This window comes from Apteryx mantelli, chromosome 2 (genome assembly GCF_036417845.1).
Source record: "Apteryx mantelli isolate bAptMan1 chromosome 2, bAptMan1.hap1, whole genome shotgun sequence".
NCBI classification, from domain to species: domain Eukaryota; kingdom Metazoa; phylum Chordata; class Aves; order Apterygiformes; family Apterygidae; genus Apteryx; species Apteryx mantelli.
The window spans coordinates 37,933,970-37,961,641 of NC_089979.1; the positions used below are offsets into that span (position 1 = coordinate 37,933,970).

General features: G+C 34.2%; 1 protein-coding gene across 1 annotated transcript in view; it reads right to left on the reverse strand.

Moving 5' to 3' along the window:
* The window catches only part of ASPH (aspartate beta-hydroxylase), a 114,231-nt gene that overhangs the window by 30,587 nt on the left and 55,972 nt on the right, over window positions 1-27,672 (reverse strand). Inside the window, exons 15-19 of the mRNA XM_067290493.1 lie at window positions 21,450-21,485; window positions 8,706-8,794; window positions 6,407-6,493; window positions 3,007-3,157; window positions 925-1,061 (exon numbers count right to left, since the gene is read on the reverse strand). Coding sequence (XP_067146594.1) covers window positions 925-1,061; window positions 3,007-3,157; window positions 6,407-6,493; window positions 8,706-8,794; window positions 21,450-21,485 — 500 coding nt within the window. The remainder of the gene's footprint in view (window positions 1-924; window positions 1,062-3,006; window positions 3,158-6,406; window positions 6,494-8,705; window positions 8,795-21,449; window positions 21,486-27,672) is intronic.

A 27,672-nucleotide genomic window follows, 5' to 3' on the forward strand; every position in this document is an offset into this window, starting at 1 on the left:
GGGTATTATCTGGGTTTGGCTCCTGCTTCCAACTTGTGGCTGAACGTCCTGTCCCTTTGTGAAATCACCCGAGATGCAAATCCCTTTCAAATCTGAGATGTATGGGACTGACAACTGGGCCTTTATTTAGTCTCAGGAGTTGGCACTAATCATGCTGGCTCACCCTCAATCTACAATAGCCAGTCAATTGCTGAACTAATCCTGCACTAAACAAGCACTGGAACAAGTGTGCCAACTTCTTCAGAAGATCATCTCTGACTAGGTTCTGACAGCTCTTGCTCTACTAGTAATGTGAAGCTCCACAAACATGAGAGCGTTCTCAGATGATAACAGGGTTTCTCCGTCACAGGAGCAGTGTGACCTTTTCTGGCAGTAGAACTTTCTCCAGGCTGCTAACCGTAGTGTAAGATGACAATTCCAATGAACTTTCTACAGCATAAGCAAGCATCATGAAAGAAAAATAGAGTTTAGGCTGCCTACAAAAGTTCTGAAAAAGCCAAAGCATAAATATCCATGTGGGTGCTGAACTACTTTATCACCTGTTTAAAGTGGCTGTTCCTGTAAATAAACAGTTTTACTTCTGCTTTCCATGTCTTGCAGATAAAGTGTTGTCTTTTACACTGGGAATTAAGTCTATTTCTGTTGTCAATATATTTCAAAGCTGGCTACCAGAAGTCTTAATAAGCCAATTGTTACTAAGTATGCATTTCTCTTTCTATGAGAAAAATGTTTAATATGGATGGTATCAGGAAATCTGAATTAAGAGATAATTAAGAACTGTGCATAAGGAAAAAAATGTTATCCATATTAATCCATCAAAACCAGACATGTGACTTGCTTAACAACTAAGAAGTTAAATAGGCAATCCTTAGAATGAACATATGAAAGTAAAGCATTTTTTCCTCAGCTGGAATGGAAGCTTACCTCTTCATATACTTTCTTGGCATTGCTGTTATCTCCTGTCAAGAGGTAACCGACTCCAAGGTCATTCTTGAAAGAAGTGTCACTGGGAAACAGATGAACTAATTTCTGTAGAGTAACTAGAGAACCTCTCATGCGACCTAATTTCATTGAACAAAACTCAGTTAAAACTATGGATATGAATAACAATAATAACTCACATAATGTGCTTATCTAGTACACAGTCTAAGAAAATACAAATTACAACCAGATATTTCACTTTCACTATTGATCACTGTTCATGCAGAACCTGAGAAGAGATTTATGCAAATAGGAGAATATTCAACTGCTTAATTGTCACATGGGGTGCAGTCTTACAAGGAATACTTCAGGAAATCACTAAGAATGCATATCATGCAGTGTTATGGGAGCCTCTAGTGGAAAACTGTTCACAGTGTAGCAGTAACAACAAATTTTTTAAACTTTGGTTGTTCTTTCATTTGTAGATGTCAAATTGCTCAACAAAATCAGGTTAACATTTTAAAATAAAGTTAGTTCTCAATTAATTGAAGTTATTAAGCACATTGTTACAGTTAAGCAATAGTTCCACTGAAAATAATCATGCTTTATATATTAAAATTATGTACGAGATTCATTGGCTTCCTAGACAAGGTCTTGCTGAAGCATAGTAAGATCAAAACAAGCTGATCTTAAAATCCAATTCATGGGATTAGAACTCTTTTCTCCACCTAATTTAGCTGTGTTTCATATAATAATCACATTTCTTGTACATCTCAGAATTGAGACCTAAATTTTCAGATGCTTCCATTACTTTTTAGTACTTGCTTTTAGGGTTCCATCTTCAAGTTTCCAGTCCTTGAAAAAGAGAACTCAAACCTAGCTCTCCTTAATTTGGCGCTTCTTGGCAGTTTTGGAACTTTTTTTATTGAGATTGGAACAGATCAACTTTATGATCATAAGGACTAAGCCTTCCTATTGTTGTTTAAAGAAGACAGTAGTATAAATTAAATATATGAGAATATGATCAGCTTAGGAAAAACATGAAATTCACTTATCAGTATAGCAGGCAAATTCGTAAAAAGCAATAGAGAGATACAGGAAAAAGTTGTGTAAAGGGCCACTATATCAGTGCCTTAAAAGACTGTTAAAAATCATTCCCTAAAGTAATGAATACAAGTCTGCATTGAGCCACTGATGTTAAGTGAACTTTTTTTTTTTTTTTTTAAGAAATCTATTGGCTGGTTATTTGACTATTTACATTTTACTTTTTTAAAAAATGGGATCAAGAACATCAGCTGAGGGGTTGCACAATGCTTTGTAATTAATGGTCTAATAGCTATCTTAGGCTTAGGTCTAATGGCTATCAAAGCTGTTGCTACTGGTAACTCAGTCTGAGAAGAGTATTGAATAAATTCACTTAATTAAACAAATAACATTGACAGAAACTTAGGAATAATAACAAACAGGTGATTTCTTCTTGACAAAGGTATACTTCAAAATTACAATTTAATAACAGTATGTTAACAGCTTTCACATAGATTTTATAAAACTGCACAAATGCATTTATTATACATTTACGCATTATATATACATGTGCATTAAGTTATACTCAATATTATCTATACATCTTCTTTTCAAAAATAAAGCCTTCCAAAATATCAGCAGAAGGAAAACCTTGCAATTTAAAACATTAACCCCTGAGTTCAATTCCGTTCTTCTCTGTTTTATATAAGACCCTGCGTATGCCATTAATATCCCCATAACTCTCCTCCAGTTAAAAAAAAGAAGAAAAAAAAAGAACATTTTCCTCTTTCTCTGTCAATTAACTTTTTTTGAGCATCTTCAACCATAGCTACTCATAGCACCTAGTGCATAATTGTCTGCAGGCACTGTTGTCATTCAGACAATTGTAAATATTAGTTCAACAGTAATATTTTTAAAAAAATTTTAAGATTTTTTGTATGTATTCAAGAAATTGGAAACATATGTCCTACTGAAAATTCAAGGTGCTTTTAAGTTGTTAGTGATATTTTAAAGTCTTGTTCACACATCTTTCATAATTTTTAACCCAAGCTCAAGTCTTACCAAGAAACTGCTGCCTGTCTGCTTCTCGTTTCAAGCTCAGTTTCATCAGATCTGAAGGGACATTTGGCAGACCAGCCACCTCATCATAGGTGTTGATGGCTTGTTGCAACATCTCATTACTTCGCATTTTCTCAGCTAAGTCATCTTCAGACTAGATAGAATCATAAAACTATTATTAGAACACATAATAACCCACTGTTTTTAAATAATTTTACTTTCTCTAATGGAAAACTTTGTAACTGTTAGGTCATGGGACTATTTTAAAATTATCGTTAATCTCTATAATTTTGGCATAACAAGGGAAGTTTAATTGGTTGTGCTTTGTGATAAGGCGGTTATACTGCTAATTCTTGTTTTCTGCAAGCTGTTTGAAAGCATAAATAGGAGAAAATTTGTACCTAAAACATACACCATCATCAGCAGTACATACACTAACAAATATTTTGGGGTAATATTTGTAGAAGTCAGAATTTCTGCTTTTAAAATTAAATGAAGAAATCTCCTCTAATAATATGGAAAAAAATGTAATTTGCTATGTATGGATTATTTGTATACCAAGCGTTATGCTGACAGTACTATGTAAATTGAAACATACCAACAATTTTTTTTCTGATATTCAGACACAATTTTGCACAAACGCTTTCCTGAAAAAAATTGGGAATTGGCTTTACTTTTACATATATAATGCTTCAAGAACTTCAATTTGTTCATCAAATTCAGGAGCAGACCAAATAACATATAACATCTCTGCTGTGAAATTACAGCTTCAGTGAGGCCAAGTAGAAACTACTACAGATTTCACCTGTGGTATGGCATTTTGATAATGTTTCCACTGCTGGCGTTAAAAAAAAAAAAAAAGACTATGTCATATGTTGATTTTTTAAAGCATTATTTTATATGATTTATATTCTGACATATATACAAATACATTTTTGTATGTTTCTTGCATTCTTCCTAAATACTTCTATTTTTACTGGCTCATTCCTTCCTGAGCCAATTAGCAGAGCAAAGTGTAGATGCATCACAAACATCTCATCAGTAGAAATACAACTGGTCAATCTAAATTCATTGTTTTATCATTTATATATACATTAATTGAAAAAATTTCAGTTGTATTAGCAGTATATGTTGTAGTCAGCAGTTAACATCTGGAAACTCTTTGCACTTCTTTCCTTTTTTTTTTTTTTTTTTTTCTTCCAGGCTTCTCCATGTTCAATGATGTGTTCTGCTGTTTTGAAATTGAATATGGAAAATATTTAATAATATGTTTACTCAGCCATGACTGGCTGAGATCAACTCCAAGCCAAGGGTTGATATGTTGGTTTAAGAGATAAATTCAGAAATCAATTTTAAGAGGTTATTTATTTTTCTGATTTATATTTACCAGTAAATTTGCTTTTCCCTTTTTGAGGAAGTTTCAGCGTAGAGGATAGTAAAATATATATAAGAAAGAAACAAAAAATATCAGAATAAGATCTGCTTAATTTCACTAATATAGATGCTACAAATCATATAGTATCTATAAGGAGGTCTAAGATCTCTCTATCTACTGTTCTTCTCATTCTTAAAGATGTTAACTATTTCTGTAGAATATTTTTGAAACCTAAGCATAGCTGCAGAAATCAAAACATGAATTTCTGAAAAGATCTCTTGCAGAATTTTGGAGAAAACAGTTGCCTTTTAAAGTTATTTAAAGATCAAGAAAATTAATCCTCACATCTTATTGGAAGTAGACTCTTCAAAATTAACATGTAATGTTGGTTTGTGCTTCATAGAGAAGGGGAGGGTACAGTCTTGTGGTGAAATCATGGGTTTTAGCCTTACCCCTGTGCAGTTTTATTGTTAGTTAGTGATGAGAATGCACTTTGTTGGTATAAATACTTCTTTAAAAGTAACAGTGTCTTACAATGCAAATCTTGAAAGTAATCCATCTGTCAGTGAATTTCCCATTCCTTTCAAACAGCTTCATCTAAGCCACACTTGATTCAATAAAAGTGCCATCAGTCATGTTAATGTGATTGTTCAGTAAAAAGTGTTACACATTAACTGGAGTGTACAAAGAACACTGAAAATGGAAATGAATTCATAGTTGTTTTTATATATTTCCAGGAAGTGTATGCTAATTATGACTCCAGATCTTGGTCTGTAGCTCCTTTAAGCATTGCTGAAGTGGTATATAGTGACTACAAATTATTGCAAAGCGGCAAATAAGTTGTGTCACTGGGAAGAATTCTGAATGAGAAAAAGCATCATAGCTAGCTTCAGTTATTTGCCTTCCTTCCTGAAAGCAGTGAGCTAATAAGGAGACAGGAAGAGTATTCTCTTATACATAACCATGGACTCATAAAAGAGGTAAGTATTAAGAGCATAATTTAACAGAAAACTGTATCCATCATATATACAAAGTTAGGTGGTCTGCTAGTGTAAAAGGGTAAAGACTTCAGCAGACTACCCCTCACATATAACATCAAAGGATCGATCTACTGTGTATCAGGTGCTTTTGTGATAAGTTTTCGGATAACCATTGCTGTGATTTTAGCATGACTGTCATCAGCCAAGTGAAAACTGGTTGTGACTCCAATCCAAATGCCTCATTAATTGTATCACAACGCAATTCCCCTTCACTGTGAGGATTTCACTTTGTTCATCTTGATTAACATAAGTTCAAATGGGCTTTTATTACAAATAGGTGAGTGGGATAATCCTACTATTTATAAAAAATACCAGGATTATCTTCTTCCAAGACATCCCAAGATGGCACAAATTATTATGAATGCAGAGTTTATTTTCCAAAGCTTTCTTTTGCTGGAGGGGAATACCTGAAACAGAAAAGCTTACTCCACAAGCAAAAGAACTAATTAAGCCTTCTTGCCTACAAATTTGTGTTCTTTACTCTTTAACAGTCTCCCTATAAAAACTGAAAATCTCCTTCCCTTCCTGTATCCCTTTTGATATTCTTCACTAAACAAAAAGCAGCAGTTAGCCCAGAGCAGACTGACATGTATTGATTTGCCAGATGCAGCAAACAGCATGCGACGACTAAGTTCTGCCTGTCAATCCTGCAGTGGGACGTTAGTTGAAGTTTCTCTCTTCCCATTCGCCTGGCAGTTTTCATCAAAACTATAGGAACTATACATCTTTTTGTGTTATTTACCCTTCATCCCTCTAGACTAAAGCTAGACAAAAAGCATTCTAAGTACCTGAGGAAGTAAGGACGGCAGAAACGGATACAATTTGACAGATAACATAAACCATTTTTCCTTAGAAAATGTCTGTAAAATTATAAATGAAGTCTGACTGTGTCTAGAATTCCATTGTTAAAACATGTTTATTTAATCTTATTTTATTTAATCTTATTTTATTTATTTTATTTTAAAATTTATGACACTTTTTTCAGTACCTGTGCTTTTCCATATCTTGCTCGTGGACTCTGTGGATATTGATTCACTAATGCTTCAAAGGCCCTTAGAGCCTCTTCAACTTTTCCCTGGAAGACAGAGATTTTATTTGCATGAAAACGGCATAATATCAGATTATTTACCCCAAATTAAAAACAAAACAAAAATATAAAAAGTCCAGATTGTAAATCAACAGGTTTCACTCACATTTTTGTTGGGTTTTGCTGCTTCCTTGTGAGAAATTCATTGTGATTAGTTATAAAACAATATTATTCACTTTCTGTGGTAAAACTAATAGCTTTGTTTTTATTTTACTCACTTTTCCTTTGTTGACTGAAAAAAAATGCTGAGATGACTATCACTTTACTATACCAAAATGTACAGTAAAGATTACACAGATAATCCAAATTGAAATGTAACATACAGAATAAGAAGAAAGCTCTATACATAACTAGAAATTTCCTCTCTGCACATGACCAGCTGTATTGTAACTGTGGCTCTTTGAGGGAAAGTAGTACTGAACATTCTGTAAGTATATAAATGCTTCCTCTGAATTTTTAGAATAATTATATCCCTCAGACCTTCACATGTACTCTGCATCTCTTCCCTGTCCCATATGAAGTCAGAAAGTAACTGGTATTCTCATGATTGATGCTGACTAGCAAGTAAGGATGGAAGTTGAAAAGAACCAGCTGCACTGTTAAGCAGGAAATAAGCACTGCTCTGCAAAACTTGGCATCGGATCCTGCAGCCACATCCAACACTTACAGCTGTATAAATATGAGTCAGTTATTATACACAACTGTCTTGCTATCTTCAGATAAATATTACATGCATCTGGTTTGCTGCTAAATTTATCCTACTTCCTACTAGAGAAGCATGATTATTTGCAGTTCACCAAGAGACACAGGCAGGAAATCAGTCAGTCAGCTGGTGCTATAGGCTCATCAGAACTTTCTGTTATGTCTCAGTCTGATCAGCCAATTGTTCAAGCAGCAATAAGGATCAAAATGCATTTTATTTTTGTATTCTACCATGTAAACAAGGCTTCTAGAGAAAAGCAGCATCAGAGACAGTTTGAGACTAGTCTATAGTAGGTCTTCAGCCCCTTCATAGACCTATAGAAACTCTGAGGCTGCATGGGTGGCAATATAAACCTAAACATGCACAGTCAAAATCTTTTAAAAATGAAAAAACATCCTACACCTGCAGAGATTAAAATGGTTTTTATTGCACTGTACTGTAAGTGGCATATTCAGCCATCTCAAATCTAGAGCAGAATGAAGACTTGCAGTTCTTCTCTGTGTGCTAGGACAGTCTGTGAGGCATATCAGTGTTTTGCAAGATTTACACCCAAAAGGCTTAGGGTCTTTCATTTCTAACAGTCAAGTAGTTTTGCTTCATTATGTAATGTGACATTTGGTAAAGGGACACAGTTGACAAGGTCTATTTTTCTGAAAATTTCAAATAAAATGAATAAAATTGGAAGCTATCACAGAAGACCTCTGAGGATGTTTTTTTTTTTTTTTCCAGATTCAAACTATTACATTCAAAATTACCAAGAAGGATTGACTGATTGATGGTAAGGTCCTGTTGCCCTCGGTGAAAAGCATTAATGTCTGTTTCACCCTCTAAGCAGTTGCAAGGGAGCAGAAATACTCTTCAGACGCATGCAGAATTCCAGCAGAAACATCTCTTCAGCTAATGCTCATGAAGCACATGAACACTTACAGAGAGATCCATATTAACACACTTGTATAATCTAAATTCTTTTATATAAGTTGGCTTCAGTTCTCAAATGGACAAGAGCTCTTTTGGGTGAACTGCACATCATGGTTGATATGACGGATCTAAACCTATTCCACGTAATTGATTTAACCACTTTTTTGATTATCTGAATACCAGTTTCTCTAACACAAAGACCAAGAGTTGAAGAGTTACAGTTATTCTGTTGGTTAGCACATAGTGATTAAGTAGCATAAAAATACTTAGAAAAAAAGAAGTACACTTCTCCCCTGCAGTTTCAAATTAAAAATTCAGCAGTTAAGGTACATACTTTCAAGGTTAAAGGTGAACAAACAGACATGAATGAACGTACATTCAAGATTTAAAAAAAATTAAAGATAAACTACCAGACAGAAATGAAAATTGAAGTACAAATGTGCCCTGGATATTTAATTTAAAAAAGTTAACTTCAGAAAAGGAAATCACAGCATAGTTCTCCCTTTTTCCAAGTTAATTTTTATATATATTCATTTGTGGCTACAACTTACAATTCTGAATGAAACATTCAAAACTTACTTTTTTACGTAATTTTTCTGCAGCATCTAGTTCAGCTTTAATGGTCTTATCAAACTTGTTTAAGAGCTTTGGCTTCTTCTTCTTTTTAGCTAGAAGAGATTTAAACACACACAGTTGACTACATTTTTCATATTTCACAGCAATTGTTAGAAGTAGATTTTAACTAGAGACCAGTACTGTACTGGTAAAGTGCATGATTTTCCAATAAGGTAGTTTCAAAATACACTGGAAAGAAATTGATTTCTTAGCTATTTATTACAGTCACAAAATCCTATGGGAAAAAGCAATCTTCAGTCATTCAAATTGAATAACTTTGCAGTGGAGTTTTTGATCAAGTGTTTTTCATCTTACATATTCAAAGTTTTTTTTTTTTTCCCCAACTGTCAAGGGAGTCTAAATGATTCATTAGACAGGGAGAAACTATGTTATTTTTCCACATTTATATGAGTATTGTGAACAATCTCATTACCAGGAAGTGTTAATTATTTCTAAAGCTGTGTGCAGACACATGAATACCTATTTGTCTAAAAAAATAAATAAATAAAAAAAATTAATGATTCATAGAATCATAGAATTATTCAGGGTGAAAGGGACCTCAGAAAGTTATCTAAACCAACTTCCTGCTCCAAGCAGGTTCAACACTGAATTTTCTGCTCAAGGTCCCTTTAAGCGATCAAGCTTCTGTAGCTTAAGCAAGTTACCACACATTAGCAGAGCCATAGCAGTATGTAGCAAACCAATTTCAAATTAAATTGTGTAAAGCAAATTGTGTTTGAAGCAAATTGAATTGTGTCAACTTAAACAGCTATTTACTTTATAGAAGTCACTCAAACAATCTCTATTTGGTTGCATTAAGTATATTACTTGCAAGAAATAGGGACATGCACTTATAAAGAATATAACAGCAGAAGACTTTTTTCTCTACATGGGTAGTAGGTAAACTTTGCTTTTGCACTTCATTTAAAATATGCATTTTATCCCTGATACAAATAACTACTGGTTATGTATATTTGTAATTAGAAGCATATATTTTGTTTAAATTAGTTATTATTGTGTTTTTTTCCTCCTCTCTTGACAATAAGTCAGTAATAGAATAAAAAGAAGCAAAACTATTATTTTCTATGTAAGAGTTTAAACACAAAAAGCCATGATTGGTATGTGTAAAGCTAAACTCAAACACCATTCTTTTTCCTTTACTTCAAGGAAATAATGAGACCTAATGCATACAGCTTAATACCACAATATTGCTACAATGCTGTAGTAAGTATGTTGGATATCCTTTACAGGGAATTGTAATTAGTCATATTTTATTGTCATGTCCAAAACTGAACTCAGACAATTTGCATACACCTTGCATTTCCTTTATAAACTATTCTGCAGCTTTGGTAGGCACAATCAAAAAGATGATGTTGCTTTTTGGGGGAGGAGGATAGAATTTTAAGCAGTGATTGAAGCAATTTCAATAAATCTCATTTACTTATTCACAAAGGTCTTAAGCAGCTTTAAATATAAAAATGTCTTAAGATCTATAAAGGAAAGGTACTAAAGAAGCACTACATTATTATTACACTCCTATTGATCCTCTTTATAATAGAAATGACTGTAAAATTTGAAGACATTAACTACCAAGAAGGTAAGAAGGGAAAAATTATATGAAAGACTTGCAAGGGTTTACTCCTTTTTCAGTATAAACTATCAAATAGGATGGAGAACATAGAAGGAATCTCAATGCATTAATATGTTTTTGCTCTCCTAAACACTTCAGGGTTTCACTGTAACCTATGACTTGAATGCAATTATGATGGAATCAGATGGATCAGAGAGATGCTTTGCACTATTTTTTTTTGCAAACAAAACTTCTGTTTTCCAGGAACTTCCAGAACGAACCTTCCAAATGCACAACGAAATGAAATCTATTAAAACACTATGTTAGTGAAAACAGAGTGCTTTGAATAAAATGAAATATTCTTTAGTATAGCACAATTAGCTGAGATAATACAGATGATTTTCACGTCTTTTGTTCCTTGCCCATAGAAAATATAGTTGAACTTCATTTATTTCAGTCTGTGGCTGATTACCTTGCTATGTCTTATATATTAACCACTTGATAAGTGATGAAAGTAAGTGATGGATTTATTGCATTTTCATGCAGTTTAGAAAAATAAAAATAAAGGATCGCAACATGCGTTTTGTTTCAAACATTCACGTGCTCATATCCAGCAGAACTCACAGAACTAGCATCATTATAAGAGCAAGGATCCCTCTATCCTAGGACCTTGCATCTAGAAATGACTAACAGGTAAGGTTGGAAGTTTCTGAAAAAATGCAGTTTAATCAGAAAAGGCCAATTATATGCAAAAACATTCCAACCCAGTTTCAAGAAACCATTGCTAATTCTGATGCCTGACTTTCTCAAAATCAGTTGCAGATGAATCTGGGGTCATTAGTCCCAGGGGCTGATAAAGGGCAAATAAAGCAAGTCTGCATAAGAACTTTCCATATTGGCTGAGCTCACAGCTCCTAAGTAAAAGTGCCATTTGTTGTTAGCAGGGAAACTCTGAAGCATGTCAGTCCCACTGAGTCCCTAGATATGGTCTAGGAAGCTTCCAGCTGGACACCATACTCTCAAACATTGGGTTTGCTTCTGCTGTCTGAGGCTGTACATGCAAGGAATGATGTAGAACAACACAAAGTCAATTCTCAGTTCCTGTGCCATGAATCAAAATCTTTTTCTAACACCATTCAGTTACACAGAAACTGTGCATTTACTAAGAGAGGATAGGTAATTGCCAGCTTTCTAACTTTCAGGGTTCACAGAAAGACATACAGTCATTTGGTCCTTCTCCAACTTGTTAAGCATGGCAACAGTGATGTTCCTTTGAGGCGATGGAAAGACAAGCTTTCCCACCCACTGAGAAACTCTCACTGCCTATAAGAGAGTGTTTTTCACAATGCCTTTGAGTTTACAAGGAGATGAGACAGAAACAGCTCAGAAGAGAGAGTGAATGAAAATCTCAGAAGCCTTTGGCACAAAAATCTAAGACTTCTTTCCCCTGCCTCTGACTCTGATGACGTGTTGGAAGAGCCTTTTTGACACCCTCCATTAAAAAAAAAAAAGTATTATCTTTCCATTTTCAGTACAACTATATATCAGCTCTAGACCAGCAGGAGATCAATATGCAGAGCTGAAAAAGAACTGTTAACATAAATATTATTCAGCTGCTAGGCACCAATATAACACAGTAAACATTATATAATGAGCAATTATTTTCATTTGCCCATTTTACTCCTATGCTAAAGGATTCATTTGGGAGCTTTCAGTATAACCAGCAAGCATTTCTGTATATTAAATAGATAGCCTGCTATCCCTGCAGGGGTATTTTAATAAATTATACATTGCCTCCTTCTAGTGTAATAATCCTTTAGCAGATGTGACCCAATATATTAAATTGGACGTTACAAAGAAGTTAAATGATCTGGTTTCAGAGGAAAAAAACATGTAATTTTTCTCCAATGACTTATGGATTTCAACATGTATCTGAGGAAATGCATGGTCACACAACTGTTTGGGAGATTTATAGTTATCTGGTTGAGCATTAAAATGGTAATAATTCTTTTATATATCATACTATGGTCTTGCAAGAATAATACTGAGAATTTTCAATAGCGATCTCTCAGATGTAAGAACAGGCTTGTTACCCTCTATCATAGGATTGCTGAAGACTGAATAGATGACCTAAAAGATTTCCTCAGAGAAAAGAGTTTCCACTGTTAAATCAACAAGCTAGGAAGAAGTCTCATAGAAAATCATATGCCAGCTCTTTTTGTTGAAGAATAAACTTTGGCCAGTGATGACAAGCAATCCCATGTTTCCCTTCTGTACTACGATATGGAAAAAAACAATGAGAAGGAAAATATTTTAGAAGTGGCAAGGTACTTAAGGTGCCATAAACGAAATAGTCTGCAATGTGATCAAACAAATGATAATGAAATAGGTATTTTATATACCTATTTTGGCATATGAAAACTAAGACACCTAGCATATTTTGTGCTTTTTATGATGAAAGGAACCTTATCACCACCAAAGGCAGTGATAGACTTTTCCTATAAAGCACAGAGAAACACCACTTGAAAAATGATGAACACACTGCTAGATACTCAAGATCAAAAAAGCATCATGTGAGAAATAAGTAACCAATTGATTAAAGGTTGATGGAATTTCTCACTACTGAAGAATTTTTTAAAAATATTTTTGTCTTGAATTGTCTGTGGAGTCAACACTTTACATCTGTACAAGCAAGAATGAATGGGAAAAAGGTAATAGCAAAGGGTTTGCCTCACTGGAAGAGAGGTACATACAATTATGTAAAAAGTAGCTATAGAGATGGAAAGAATAAATTCTTTATATCACCACATTTAGGTCAAGGAATGAAAGCTTAAAATTGGTACAAGAGAAAATTTGGCTTGAACATCTGGAAACAGTATCTATGGGCACTGTAGAACAGATTGCTGAGGGTAGTTGTGGAATTCTTATTACCAGAAAATTTTAAGAACATGTTGTAAAAGGATCTGGCAGGAATGACATATATAGTTGATAAGATTTTTGGCCAGCAAAATAGACTAAATAAACTTTCAGGGTCCCACACAGTCCTGTTTTCTACAATTCCTGTAATACATTTATACACCTCAATGCACTTTGGTACCAAAGTTATAATTACACAGGCAAGTTCCATTCTCTCATTTCTTAATAAAAGGAAGTTTCTCCAGGAAGCTCCCTGTACCAGTCATCAATGTGACTGAGATTCTTCATAGCTCTATGCCAACAAAAGAATACTGAAGTTCAAAAATATAAATGGATCAATAGCAGATTCCCTGACTTCTCTAGCTATCATTAAACACATATGCTTTTATGTTCTGCAGCTTCTAATGAACCCTTAAAATTCTGTTCCTTTGTATCCTTCTCCTGAGATCATCTTCTCCTAGGCAGTTCCCAACCTTGATGCCCTACTCTAGCTCTTCCCTTTTTTTCCTACACTTACTCACAATCTGTTCCTTGGTCCAGCTCTTTCTATTTACCCCCTAACTTGTTCTTAGCTACCTGTCTTCTTCCACACACTTGTTGTTCATGCACTTTTTCATGGGTATTTTCTCCTGAATTCTTTTGCCTCCAAATCCTGCTACTGACCATCTACCCTATTGCTATTCTCCGACTCTGGTGCATACTTTGGAAAATGATTAGGGCTATAAGCAGCCATAATAGCGACCTAAGGAAAGATGAATGCAAGTGACAAAGCCTCTCTCCTGTCACATAATATTGCATATGCCTGTGCCTCACACAAAATGGTGCTAATAGAACAGCAGTAGCCCTTTGCAAGAAAGACTTCACGTTTGTACATATAATGCAGCACTGAGTTATTTATCTGCAAACTACCACTGCCTGAGTTAGAAGCAATACAACTGCTTACTTAGTTCAGCAGCAGTACTTGATAGTGTTAAAAGTTCATATACTCATAACTTGAGAATTTCACCAGTGCAGTGACAGCTTCAGATGAAGGCACCTAAGTTTAGGTGTCTCTGTGAAGGCATTGAAGCCCTGCTATAATCACTGGAAATCAGCTGATGAATATCAATTCACACATGCACATGTTGACTAATATTTTTTGTCTGTAAAGGCTAAATTCTCCTGTGGAGGGAAAAACATACACTGATTCTACAATATTTTTTTCTTTTTTCATTTAAACACTAGGAAAAGCAAAGAAATGAGTGAAAAATATACCTTGTGAGGCTGCTGAATCTTTTCCTTCAAACCTTGCAAAATACATCTTTTAGAAAGGCATTTCCAAAATTAGTTGTCCTAATGGAAAATTTCACCTCAATGGTTTAAGTCCAGAAAAGTTGTGATTAAAAACTGTGCCTTAGGACAGAAAGCAATCTCAATTACAGGTGCTATTATTAGTTTTCTACGTTAAAAACAAAACCAAAAGCCCAATAGCATTAAAAAAAAAAAAATCAAGAATGAGTTCTGCAGATATTCATCTAAGCAGATCAGCTTTTTTTTCCTCTTAAGAGGAGTTCAAATACATAATCTATCAGGCAAATTATTTAGCAACTCTGATGTTGATTTTTTTTTCCACATACTTAAAATGGAAGTGTGATTTCTTCAAACTTCAAAACTTTTAATCCAAAGTTTGCCTAAAAAAATAACACAGTCAAAGAACGAATCTTTCCTAGTATTACTAGACAAATGTCCTCAAATGATCAAATGTCTGCATGGTCCTGTATAACTGAGTGGAACAAAAGGGTTAAGATTGGTTTAAAATGCCAAGTAATTCAATTATGTTAGTGTAGTAAATGCATCCAAAGCAATATAAGTACGTGAAATAACAATGAAAATCATATGAAAAAAAGAGCAATGAGTAGTATATAGCAAAATTGACTACATCTGACCTTAAGTTTAAAGCAATACGGAACAAACTGGTATAAAGATTATATAAGAAATAACTAACAATAATTGTTAAACAGATTAAATTAATCCTTCTCTCTATCCTCCACAGGGAAAAAAGTCAGGTCCCCATTTTGACATAAATTCACACATTTTCATGTGAGTCACAAAACAGTCAGGCTAAGGAAAAACTCATTTTCCTGACAGAGAGTGCATCTGAGGTTAGAGAAGACCTGGCAATGACATGGCAGTTAGAGATCGGTCTGGCCTCTCAAAAGAATTAATGCTTTATTAGCCAGAATTGGACAAAATATCACATACTATCCTTGAGAAATCTCAACTGGGACCAACTCAGGCAGTATTCCACACATTCTTGCTGCTCTTTTCTCCTCTTCCTCCATCTTTTGCTCTCAGTACTAATTATTCCCTTTTCTATGCCCTCTGCTCCCTTTCTTACGTTCAGAGCCCTGGAAAAGGGGTGGAGGGGCTGGGCTGGCTTACTTGCTGCACTGAAGCCTAGCACCTAGGACGTACCATGCGCACCAATAGTGAGGACATCCTGGTTGGTGTAACGCAGAGTACTGGGAGGAAGGATGATTTCCATTTAGGCTAAACTGTCTTGCTTTAACATTTGGAGACTGATGCTCTGCAGTTCCTAGTTAATGGAGAGGGACAGCAGTCCCCTTTATGAGTAAGAGTACCTATGTTATGCTGTTGGTGTGAATATTTCTCCTAAAACATCCGTCCTAATAAGAATCCTCAGAAATGCTGAGATGGTAATGTCACAGTCTCTCTGAGGATGTGGAGGATAGAAAGACTTTACATCCTATCTAACAAAGCATCTCATAAGTGAGTTTCAGTTGCTGTCATTGGAGGGGTTTTGTTGCCGCTTCTTTTCTTTTTTTTCTTTTTTTTTTTTGTCCTTCTATTTTGGCACTGATCCTTGCCATTGTAATGTCACAGGATATTCCCTATTGCTTTCCCCGTCTTGCATTTGGCACTACTGGCATGGAAAACAGAAGGCAGCTTTGTGAAGACCATGTGATACCTTGAATCCTTAAGCCTTCTGAAGGTATTTAACTAAAACCCTAAATATTTTAGTTAAATACCTTCAGAAGGTTTAAAGATTCAAGACAAGCATGGTAAAGCATGGTCTTCACGTACACGTTGAGAGTGCACTGTCCTTGTTTTGTTTTGAAAATTACACCAGAACAATCCTGTAGCAGGATTGTATGTTGTGCTTAGTGTAATTAGATAAGTGTTTTAAATGAAAGTTATAACCTCTGCATTTAACTATATAATGATCTCTCCTTATTTCCCTTATTTCTAAACCTAATCTGAAATAAAAAGATTAGCTTCAGATCATATCCTAGCAGGTAGTATTCTACATCCATCTATGCTAGGCAACACTAAGCAAAACAGTTACCTCACCTGCTTCATAACTCCTTAAACTTATTGGACTTTATATTTTTTGACTGTAATATCTATATGTAAAAAAAAGGAAAAAACAAGTAACTGCAACTAGACAACTTAAAGCCCGCAACACTACAATAATTAAAAGATCTTTCTATACTGTACTAATAGAACAGGCAAAACCTCTGTAATCAACTTATCTGGGGAAGCAATCAGACAATAAAAACTGAGGCATTTTAGGGACTAATAAAGCTGTTGAAATTAATGACTATAATAAATCTTTAGCAGCAGTTACTCAAGAAACAATTTCCATTGTAGTAAAACTGTTCTACAGGGTTTTCCTTTTGAAATTACTTTTTGTTGATTAGATGTCGTTCATAAGAAACAATTACAGAACGATAATTTTATTTTTGGCGTGTATTTCCATCATTCATCTCTCTTTTTCTCCATAATGAGTTCTGGCTTCATTCAAAAGCTAGAATTAGGCAACACTTAGATAAAACCAGAGATGAATTTCCTTATTGATTTTCTGTACAAAAGTACATACTAATATTCTAGAGTTGAATGCATTCAGCTCAGCACAGTGTTATGCAACATTTTTGGACTTTGAGAACTGCAGTGTTTTTATGAAGTACAACATTGATCATTCTGTCCACGGCTCATATTTGATGCAGGCTTTAATTAAATATCTAAATAAGTAAATCAATAGAGTGTGTACACTCTTAAAAGTAGAGTTTGTATGGCTGGAGCTCAGTTCACCTACCTGAGGTGACCATACTGGAGGTGAGCTAAGTGTGTAAGCTCATTCTACAGCCAATGCAGCTAGTCAAGGTTTTTAATGGAGTTTAGGGTATGATTCATCTCACCCTACAGCAAAGACCTACATTTAGCCAGAGGAATAGCACTTTAAACTCCACAGATTATATTGATTAGATCTTCACCAGTATCAGTGGAATCCTACATATCTTGTTCAAATGCAGACATGTAGAGTTAAGGGAGCTGCATGTCAACCCTGGTAGCAGAACGACACTTGTAGGGCCACTTGTGGAATGAAATTGTCTTATGCCTGGCTTATATATACCTCTGTCCCTGATGCAGCGCAGTTAAGTGCTTCAACCAGATGGCATTCATTTTCACTTTAATGTTTTATGAGTTTTGAAAAGTAAAAATTACTTTTGCAATTACCTGTGCTAATGTTCAGTGTGTGAAAGAAACACTTCAATTGCAGAAAATGTTTTTTCCAGGTTTTATATCCTTTCTTCAGCAGTGTCAATGAATATTCAATACATGACAATATAAGCCAAAGCAGAAAACTGAAGCTTCCTACTTAAATTTAATTTTCACTAGCCTATGTGATCAAAAAACAACTAAGTACACCTCATATGGAATGAGGCCTTATGGATGTTGTATAAATGCCCTGAATTGTACTACCAGTGAAATAATTTAAAGAACTGATACATCCAAAATATCCAGCCACTTCAACTACTTGATGGGGTATTAAGTCTGATCACCTTCTTGTGATAAGGCAGTCAATCCTTCTCAATTACATAGAACAGAGAAAATGTGAAGTATTAGTACACTATGCACTATTTTAATTTTGTGTTTGTTTCTTCAGAGGAGTATCCATGAAGTTAATACAGAAATTAGAGGGCAAAGTAGATTATAAAACACCACTGATATTCTGTTGGAAGATAGCCTAGAACAAAATTACCTATTTCATCTTCTAAGATAGCAATAAAGAATTCCTCATTCTGAGTAATGGATTTTTCTTCCTAGACAGAGACAGACACTCACCACTCACCCCCAAAAAATCAGGTCCCTCACAACATGCATTTTTGCCTCAGAGAATGTCTAAATTAACTTTCTCTATATCCCACATATACTGCTGCAACTCAATAGCTTTTTAGGTGTGTGAGGTTACTTCACTCAGAAATATACTTGGGTGGATAGATAATAGAAAGGAAAGTCATAATGAAGTAATAGCAAAATGATCTCTGGTCATTGTCTGTCCTGAAGGGCATCAAGTGAGAAAGATCCTTAAAGATTGCTACCTGTTTCAAGTTGTCATGACTCTGTAAAGGAACCCTACAATTTCTGTAGCTTAACAACTTCTGCAACTATGTTTAAATGGAAGCAAATGTGGCTTCATCTCATACCGACTCATATAACTCATATATCTATTTAAAACAAAAACAAAGCAGAAAGAAGTCTAGAAAGCCCCAGGAATTTAACAAGTCCATAGTGGAAGGGAGTTACGCATGCTAACAGTGAACAAAGGGTTTAACATATCAAGGACTAAGTGAGCAGGCAAACTTAAGGAGCTATAAAGACTGAACAAGTGACAGCTGATATGAGCAGAAACAACTTGCTAGAGTGGCTATTATCTCCCACTAATGTATTAGTGAAAATCCCAAAACAAAAGCCAACAAGAAATAAGTGAGCAATCTATTCATATACCTCATTTTTTTTTACATCTGCTTGTGTTTTTCAAAGAGAGAGACCTGGAATGAGGGTGAAGAAATTGAAGTACACAATATGCACAGGCTCTAAATATAAATTTTAAACAAAAATGATGATTAATCAGAAACATTGTTGGGAAGACAGTAGAGACTGAAAAAAGCGGTGAATGATAAAACCTTTTTAATTACTCAATACCTTTGCATCCTGTCAAAACACCAGTTGCAAGGGTTTGCCAGGAACACTTATTTTTTCCACATCTTCTATATCAATCAACATGAAAATCAATATAGCACTTCATGGAACATAAATCCTCTTATAATAAAAATTCAATGTCATTAAGCCCCTTGAAAGCCCAGCTTGATATATTCTGAAATAGATTTATATTCTAGAAGCTGTTATTGTGGAAGTTATCATTTGATGTTCATTTCTTTCTGAATATGGGTGGTGCAAAATTCAGTCAAAGTTTCAGTGAGACTTCTAATAAATTTGATGAAGTATTATTAAAAATTATTAAAAATTACTGAAAATTATAGAATTTTTAAGACATTATGCTAACAAAGTACAATGAAGACTGCAGCAGTGAAAACTGTTAATGTTGTAAGATCCACTCTTAAAGCAGTAAATATTTTTTGTCATAGAAGGCCTTTTAGGCTTTACATGTCCACATGTTTAAAAGCAATAATTACATTAGCCATATTTAATACTTAGATTTTAATATTTAATACTTAAATAAAAGGGTTTGAAAGCCCTATAAACTTACATTTAAAATGCAAATATACAAAACCAAAACCAGTAAGGTGTATCAAAAGATCATAAAATATATCATTGCCAAGTATTCAGACATAAAAAAACAAAAATAACAGCTGCACAGAAGAATGAATAGGGTGTTCCTAAAGAAGTCAAAGGAGCAGCAGCCAGCAATTGGATTACTGACTGCTTTTTTCACCATCTAGAAGTAGTGAAGGAGCTTTCTTTGGTAGGTACTATTCTGTAGGCCATGCCTGAGCAAAGAGGATGCAGACACAGGCCCGAGGCTTTTGTGTAATATCAGGTGTAATCATACAGTTAGGGACAGACACAAACCTGATCTAGGTGACAGGGATTGCGCAAACTTCACGCAGTGATAGGGAATGCAGACGGCCAACATCAATGTGAGTGTAGGAAGGAGAGACTTGCAGCCCTCTTAGCACCGTTCACTTTTCCACCAAATCTGCCTCTGTGTATTTTTATCCTAATCTAAACTAGAGAGAAACTCTTACAGGGCAAATACTGAGTTGAAGCAGACTGATTTTAGTGCCATCTGGTGTCTTTCTAAAGTACCTAACAGTTTTCCCAGATAATATGTTCTGCTGTGTGCAAGGATGGATATACCTCCACCACAGCTGCATCTGCTTAGAGCTACAAACCAATTCAAGGTCTGAAATCAAAAAAATTAAGGTCATGTGAGAATACACCTAAACTATTAAGCACTGTCATCCATAGGTGGCTTCTATTTCCCTCAGACAACTTTCATTAAGGTGGGCAGCATGCTGCACAAACCCAGCTCTTGTGCCTGCAAGCTGAGCACAGCACATAGTACCAAACTGGGCTTTTGGGCCCTGGCAGCTCAGGCTGCCTCTCATCTAAAGATCTCTGAACTGTGTGGTGATATTTCGATTTCTGTAACATTAAACTAGGAGTAGAATACTGACAAATCTACCTGCAGAAAACATGCCAATCTGACTTCTACTACTGATGCAACATCGGGGCTCATTCTTTAAAACAAGAACTATGCCTCTGGTATGCCAGTTGCCATATAAACATTGAGTAAAGAGATGTTCCCTTGAATTGCTTTCAAGATTTCCTCAAATGCTTCTAAAGTGTGGCATAAAAGGCTATACCATACCTTTACAAATAGTCTCATTCAACCAAAGTATAAAAATATAAAAACTTAAATTCTGCTTGGGAGACTGCAGTAAGTAATCTTATGCAGATATTCATGAAGTATTTCTGAAAGCAAGAAGGGTTAACACCAAAAAAAGGCAGCATTAACTGCTTGGGAATATACTATCACAAAAGTTGCCCTGCAAGGCTCTGCTGCTAAACTTCTTTATACATACAAAAAGATGTAGGCTGAAACAGAAATTTTCAACAGCAGCCTTTTGAAGGTCCCCCTCCCTGTCAGAAGGCACTACTGATACTGAATTATTGCAATCTGTGACCATCTAAAAAGGGAAATTCAATACTGTCAGCTTTTGAACTTACTACATGTTTATTTACTTACAAAAACAGAGGCACACTGTATGGTTGTTCAAATCCAGTTTATCTAGGCAAGATACCCAGGAACTAAGTATTAATACTATTTAATCTAATTTAAATCAGTTCTCCCAGAAAGCATACTTTTGAATTTCTGCAAAATAGAATGCTATTTTTTTAAATAAAATACTTACCTTTTTCTTTTATTTCTTGTTCTGTTTCTTTTTCACCTTTCCCTAGAATATTAAAAATATAATTTCAATGAAATAAATTTATGTTAATAGGTTATCATCAAGAATTAAAATAAAAGCAGAATCGTAAAACTTTTTCTAAAATAAATGAAGTTGCATTATAAATAAAATTACAGCTTACCCTAAAATGTGATTGGGTGTGATCGGGTAACTATGATTTTATTTTTTAAAGTAACCATAATTTACTGTCTGAAACGTGTGACATTTTCAAGTCTCATTTTCAGAAGTGACTTGGACACTTGGAAGCATTTGTCTTACTGTAACTTTTAAAATAATTTAACCTGCATGTTTTGTAAGTATCTGAACGTTAACTAAGCAATACTGTGGCAAAAGACATACTACGCACTGTAGCAAAATCACGTATGTGTATATTGTGAAGACAGTACCTACAGAGATAGGCTTGCTCTCTCCTGTTTTTCTCCTCTCTTAGCACTTCTCGAGGCTGCCCCATTCTAACATTTCAAGCATCTTGCCTCATCATTCTAACATTGTCATTCTGTTCCTAATTTCTTCCCCCAAAACTTCCAATATTTTTTTCCAATAAACTTCTTAGAGAATATTAAAAGAAGGATCAGTTGGCTTAAAAAAAAAAAAAAGTATTTCTCTACTAACTCTTCCAAAAGATAAAAGATAATCCCTCTCAAGGGCTTTGTTTCTTTTAATTTAGAGATATTTATATACAGGAGAAAGAAAAAAAATTCTTTATTTCTAAGTTAATCAGAGACATCTTTTCAAGATACTCAGTCTTCATTTAAAAAAAAAAAGCTCTTCAGAAGCATTATCTTGGGAATGAAATACATCACATAAAAATGCTGAAAAAAATCTTATTTTCCATTGAGAAACAGGGTTATGCACACATATAAAATCAAACAATTTCATATTCTAATTTTGCCCTTTATTACAAGCTGACAGCTGCACTCCTGAACACGCAGATAATACATCTCCAATTTTTACATTCAACTCAAGGCACAGTGAATATTAACTAGATTATGATAAGGTAAAATCAAATAAATATGGTGACAGTGAAAGTCATTCACCTCTTCAATTACATCATAAACTCCTGACATTGTCAATTAAATTGTAAGTCAGAAATGAAAAAGATCTACAGAATAAGTTACTATATCAGCCCATTAGTACAAGTGTTGTTCAGTACTTGCTGAAATACTGTTTGTTTGCTTGTTTGTTTTTGCACATACAACACAATAAATAAATGATTAAGCCCATCTGTCAGTGCATCCACAGAAATATTGTATTTTTAAAAGAGCAAACACACAACTCCAGATGAGACATAGAAAGGTTTATATAATCATTTTTCTATTTTTTTATTTATATTATATTATTGTTTATATTATATACTATTTTATAGTATAAAATTCACCCTATCATCCCAACTCAAAGCACACAAACAAATCATTGCAGGATAATAAACCATGATACAGCACACTACTTCACCACCCATTTCTCCTGTATCTTTTCCCTTATCTCCAAAACTGATGTTCTCACCTGACACCTTCTGTCTAGTTCCTTCTAGGTCACTCAGTGATCCTCTTCTGCCCCTTTTTTGACATTCACGATATTTATACCAGTACTGCTGCATCACAGGAAGAACAAGTTCTGGTCTCATTGCTCTAATACCTGTTCCTGTCTCCCATTTCCTGTCCAGCTTCCCATTTCTATATTACTGAGGCTTGTACAGTATTTTACCTACAGCTGTCTGTACCTACTTCTGCTCTAGGCTCCATTTCTTCAAATTCTCCTAGACTTTTTTCCAATCTGTATTTTGACAAATTAGCTGCCACTGACTTCACCAAAGCCTCTCCAATGACCTTTATTCAAAATTCACCTTCTTGGTAGGTGCTTTTGAAAGTTATCAAAACTTGATCTTTAGTTAGCTCTGGAGATCTTTTTTCTTTAGGCTCTCACCATTCATACCTAAGAAGTCTCTCCAGCATCATATTCAGTATATATTGCTTTGTTCTCTCAAACTGATCTCCAGCTAACCTTGATAGTGCAAATGAGAGTACTTCTGAGAAAGATTGAAAAATATGATCTGTCTCAAAGGCAGAGATATAAGATGATAAATCTTCCTGAGACTGTTCTGTCACCAACTTAAAGCAATCACAGCCCAAACTAAACATTTTTTTTAGCCCTTCTTTCCATTCCCATTCTTTCCTCAATTTCTCCATTTTCTTCAGAAACTTAAACTAGTATCAAAATTATGGATAAAACTACTCTAACAAGTCTCTCTAGACTTGCTTTGCTATCACTGTGCAATGTATGGACCAGGTGCTGCTAAAAAGAATAGATTTCTAGCACAAATAATAAAACTATTTTTCATGTTAAAATAAGCCTAAATTTTTGTTAGTGAAATATTCTGCATGAGAATTAATGACTCAAGACACATATAAAAGGTATTTCATACCTTGTAGATTTTACACGTAATCCAATCAATATAATAAATGTACAATACAATTTTTATTATTCACATGTATATAACTTTTTAAGCACATACAAATTGCATGACATCTCATTTATTAAATACATGATATTTTCCAATGTCTTATTCTTTTTCTTTACTTCTTGGAAACAATTATGTCATGACATGACACTTTCAATTGCTGAGAATGTGAAAAAGTTCCTAAAAATTGTAGTAAATTTTCAATGTTAAAATAATACTGTGTATCCTACTTTCATTTAAATTTTGATTTCCCTCATTGGTATTTTTCCTAACATTTCCAGAAAAGCAACCAAATCCAAAATCTCATAGATTCACTGAGACATAGCAAGAAGCAATGTAGCAATGTGAAAATACGAAGATTTGTTTTTACATTTTACAAAGTATTTGTTTTTTGGACTTTTTTAATTACAGTTTTTATTCAGCTATTTCCACATTAGAATACAGAGCGGTTTGAAAACTGAAATGGTCAAGGATATTTTTTTGTTTTGAAACACCTAATTGCACAGACACAACACGCTGCTTAGACTTCTAATTTAGACTATGGACCATAAAGTAGACTGTTTCTTTATGAAAGGTAGAGATCATATTTCCCCTACACATTTGCCTTTGTTAATGAGCGAAATCTCATCCATTCTAAGTTAAAAATAGACACTACAAATCTGGGGCAAAAATCAGGCCAGACTAGTTGCAGAATAGCTAATATTTCAAATGGAAAACCATAACACAATTATAGAAGACAATGACCTTAGAGTAGTGCCCATCTCCTTCACATAGTACCACACAGAAATATGAATCACTTCTGCTTGCTAGATTTCTTCCTCCTTGTATACTGCATTTTCAAATATATTTTAAAAAATTCTAATGCTTAGTTTGAAAAATAGTAACATTAATTAGTAGCTGAGGTAAATATTTATCTCCATAGTTATGATATACTGTACTTGGGAAAAAAATGACACTAGAAAGACAAAGATATTCTTCTGTGTTTTATTGCAGCCAAACATTAAAACAGATGAAATATACATTTTTTTTTTTAATATATATAGTCCTCTTGACCTTGCCCAGGTTGGCGTATTCTTGTAAACACGAAGCACATAAAACCACATACCCAATAACAAAGTGTTTAAAATTTGATCACAGCATAATAAACTCTCACAGTCCCATAATCCTACAAATAGGCTGCCACTATTATATAAAAAGTCCTCCATTCACCAGTCTAAAATTTTCCCAAGCTTCCTCAGAAAATATGGCTTTGTAGAAATTATTGCTCTGCAATTCACAATCACAGGTAATTTTACTCTAGTAAGAAAACATCTTGTCCCAAACCACATCACAGTCTAAGAGTATTATTGCTTTCCTGAAAAGTCCAAAGAAATAACTCTGGGACATCTTCTATGTTTGTTATTCACTTGTAACACTCACTTATGTGGAGTCTTACTGAAATCCCCGCCCAAAAAATAAGCATATACGATGTTCCTTTCGCTACAGATGTAAGCATCTAAAAACTTAACTTCAAAAAATGTTACAGAATTTTTATTTTTTAAATCTCCCTGTCAACTGAAAGGCAACCACTGTTAGGGTTACAACATTGATTCTTCTTTTTAAAATTTAGCTTACTTACTTTCTCCTAATCTCCCATATCAGACTTGGTAATTTCTTAAAATCACAGCAATTATTCCTGAGCCAAAAAGGAACACACGCAAAATGCCAAAGAATGAAATGTGTCTTTATAATTGTGGAACAGCAGCATGCAATAGGTAAACACCTGTTATATTAAAATTCTAAATCACTCAAAGTCTAAATTTCAGAAATGTACCATTTATAAGAGCATTAACAATCGTAGGTCTTAAATTTTGATATCCTATTTTCCTAAGGTTAAAGTTCCAAAGCTGATTTTTTTTTAAATTTATTTACAAGTCCAGTATTTATGCAAATTTGACTTTGTCAATAGTCCACTGAATCCAGCTTCCTGAATCCAGCTGTGGTACCATTATATTTGTGGGCAAAACAGAAGTATTTTACTAAACTCAACTTGATTCTAGCTATTCAGCTATGTTTCAATCTACACTGCCTCCTGTCAGACCATTATGTAGTTTCTAGACTTCTTTTTGCTTTAAAATCAAATATGCATAAATAAAAAGCTGTAATTCACACATAGAAGGTTTCTGAAAAAAGTAATTTAGTAATCTGCCATTTTACTGCTATGAATTAAACATACACATTTTGTAAATTGTTAGACTATTTTTAAATGGCCTGAAATTGATGTAGTGTAACTGTTGACATAACATCAGTGCAAGAGATATAAGTCAAAACTTCACAGCTCAGTGTGTGTCTGATTAGTGTTTCCAATAAAGTTCATTGAGGCTGTATGCTATATCAGCAGTTATAAAACATGTAAAAATTCATAATATTATGCGCTTCATTTGACCAAACTGCTCTGTACATACTGTATGAATCCACAACAAAAGATATATATTAAAATCTGAAAAAATGTACTTGCTGCTACATTATAAATAGAATATTAACAAATTGCTTGAACAGCACATATAAAATGCAGATCAAACTCACAGCCCCGTCATAAACACAGGAGAAAAATAAAACTAATGAATTCACTGAACTTGACAAAAAAAAAAAAAATCAGACAGGAATGTAAATTAAACATCCAAATGTTAAAAAAAAGTACTAAAATGACAGTTGGCTATAACCCATTTACAATATCTTAGTGTTCACTGCCCAAACCCTGAACTGCTCAGTAATTACATCGTGAGGTCTATTACAACCATCTGCTCCCCTTTTGTAGCGTATGGTTAGGGCTGGTCCTCCTGATGTAGGGACTTTTCTTTTGAAGCTTTAAGTATCTGAAAAAATAAGGGGAAATCTATATTAAAGGACCAACCAAAACACTTACTTGAAAAAAAAAACAAAAACTTAAATGTGGAAAAAATGCAACTTTGTATCAGGTTAGTTAATTTGAGAAAGCTGTCATTTCTAGGAGCTATCATACTGAATGAATATACACAAAGTTGCTGTAGAAGGTGAGAAATAGGAACCTTTAAATATTTATCTAAACAGTAATTTTTTCTGAGCATATGGCACTTCATTTAATTTGTAAAGGAAATCTGGGTCATGTCACAAATACATGAATATAATTGCCTTTTTTTTTTTTTTTTTTTTTTTTTTTTAAGTCAAAGACAGGAAAATGGAAAAGGGGAACCAGGGAATGAAGAAGGGTCAAAGTTGGGAAGTGGAACTTCTCTACACATATGGGATTTCAGCAGCTGGTAAAATGAATGTGGGGTTGTAAAAATGTCAAGAATGCAAGAGGAAAGGGGAAAAAAAATATTTTAAGTATGAAAATACAGAAGAAGGATCCAAATTTAATTATAGAAAGCAAAGGTATCTCAAAAAAATCAAACACGTCTCTCCAACAAGTACTATACTATCAAAACAACTGCAAATTGTATGTCAATGTAAAATAGGCCAGAAATCCTAAGTGAGTAACTTTTCAAGTCGGCCTATTATACCACTCAAGTGCAATGGTTTACAAAAATGTAGACCATAATTGCAGCTAAACTACCCTACTGGTGGTAAGTTATATTGGTTATAATCTTAAAAGTAAATTTGGGAAATTGAAAAGCAAAACATATGGATGCTTAAAGATGCAGTTGATTAGTATTAAATTTTCTTGTAATATGCTCTTAAATCACCAAG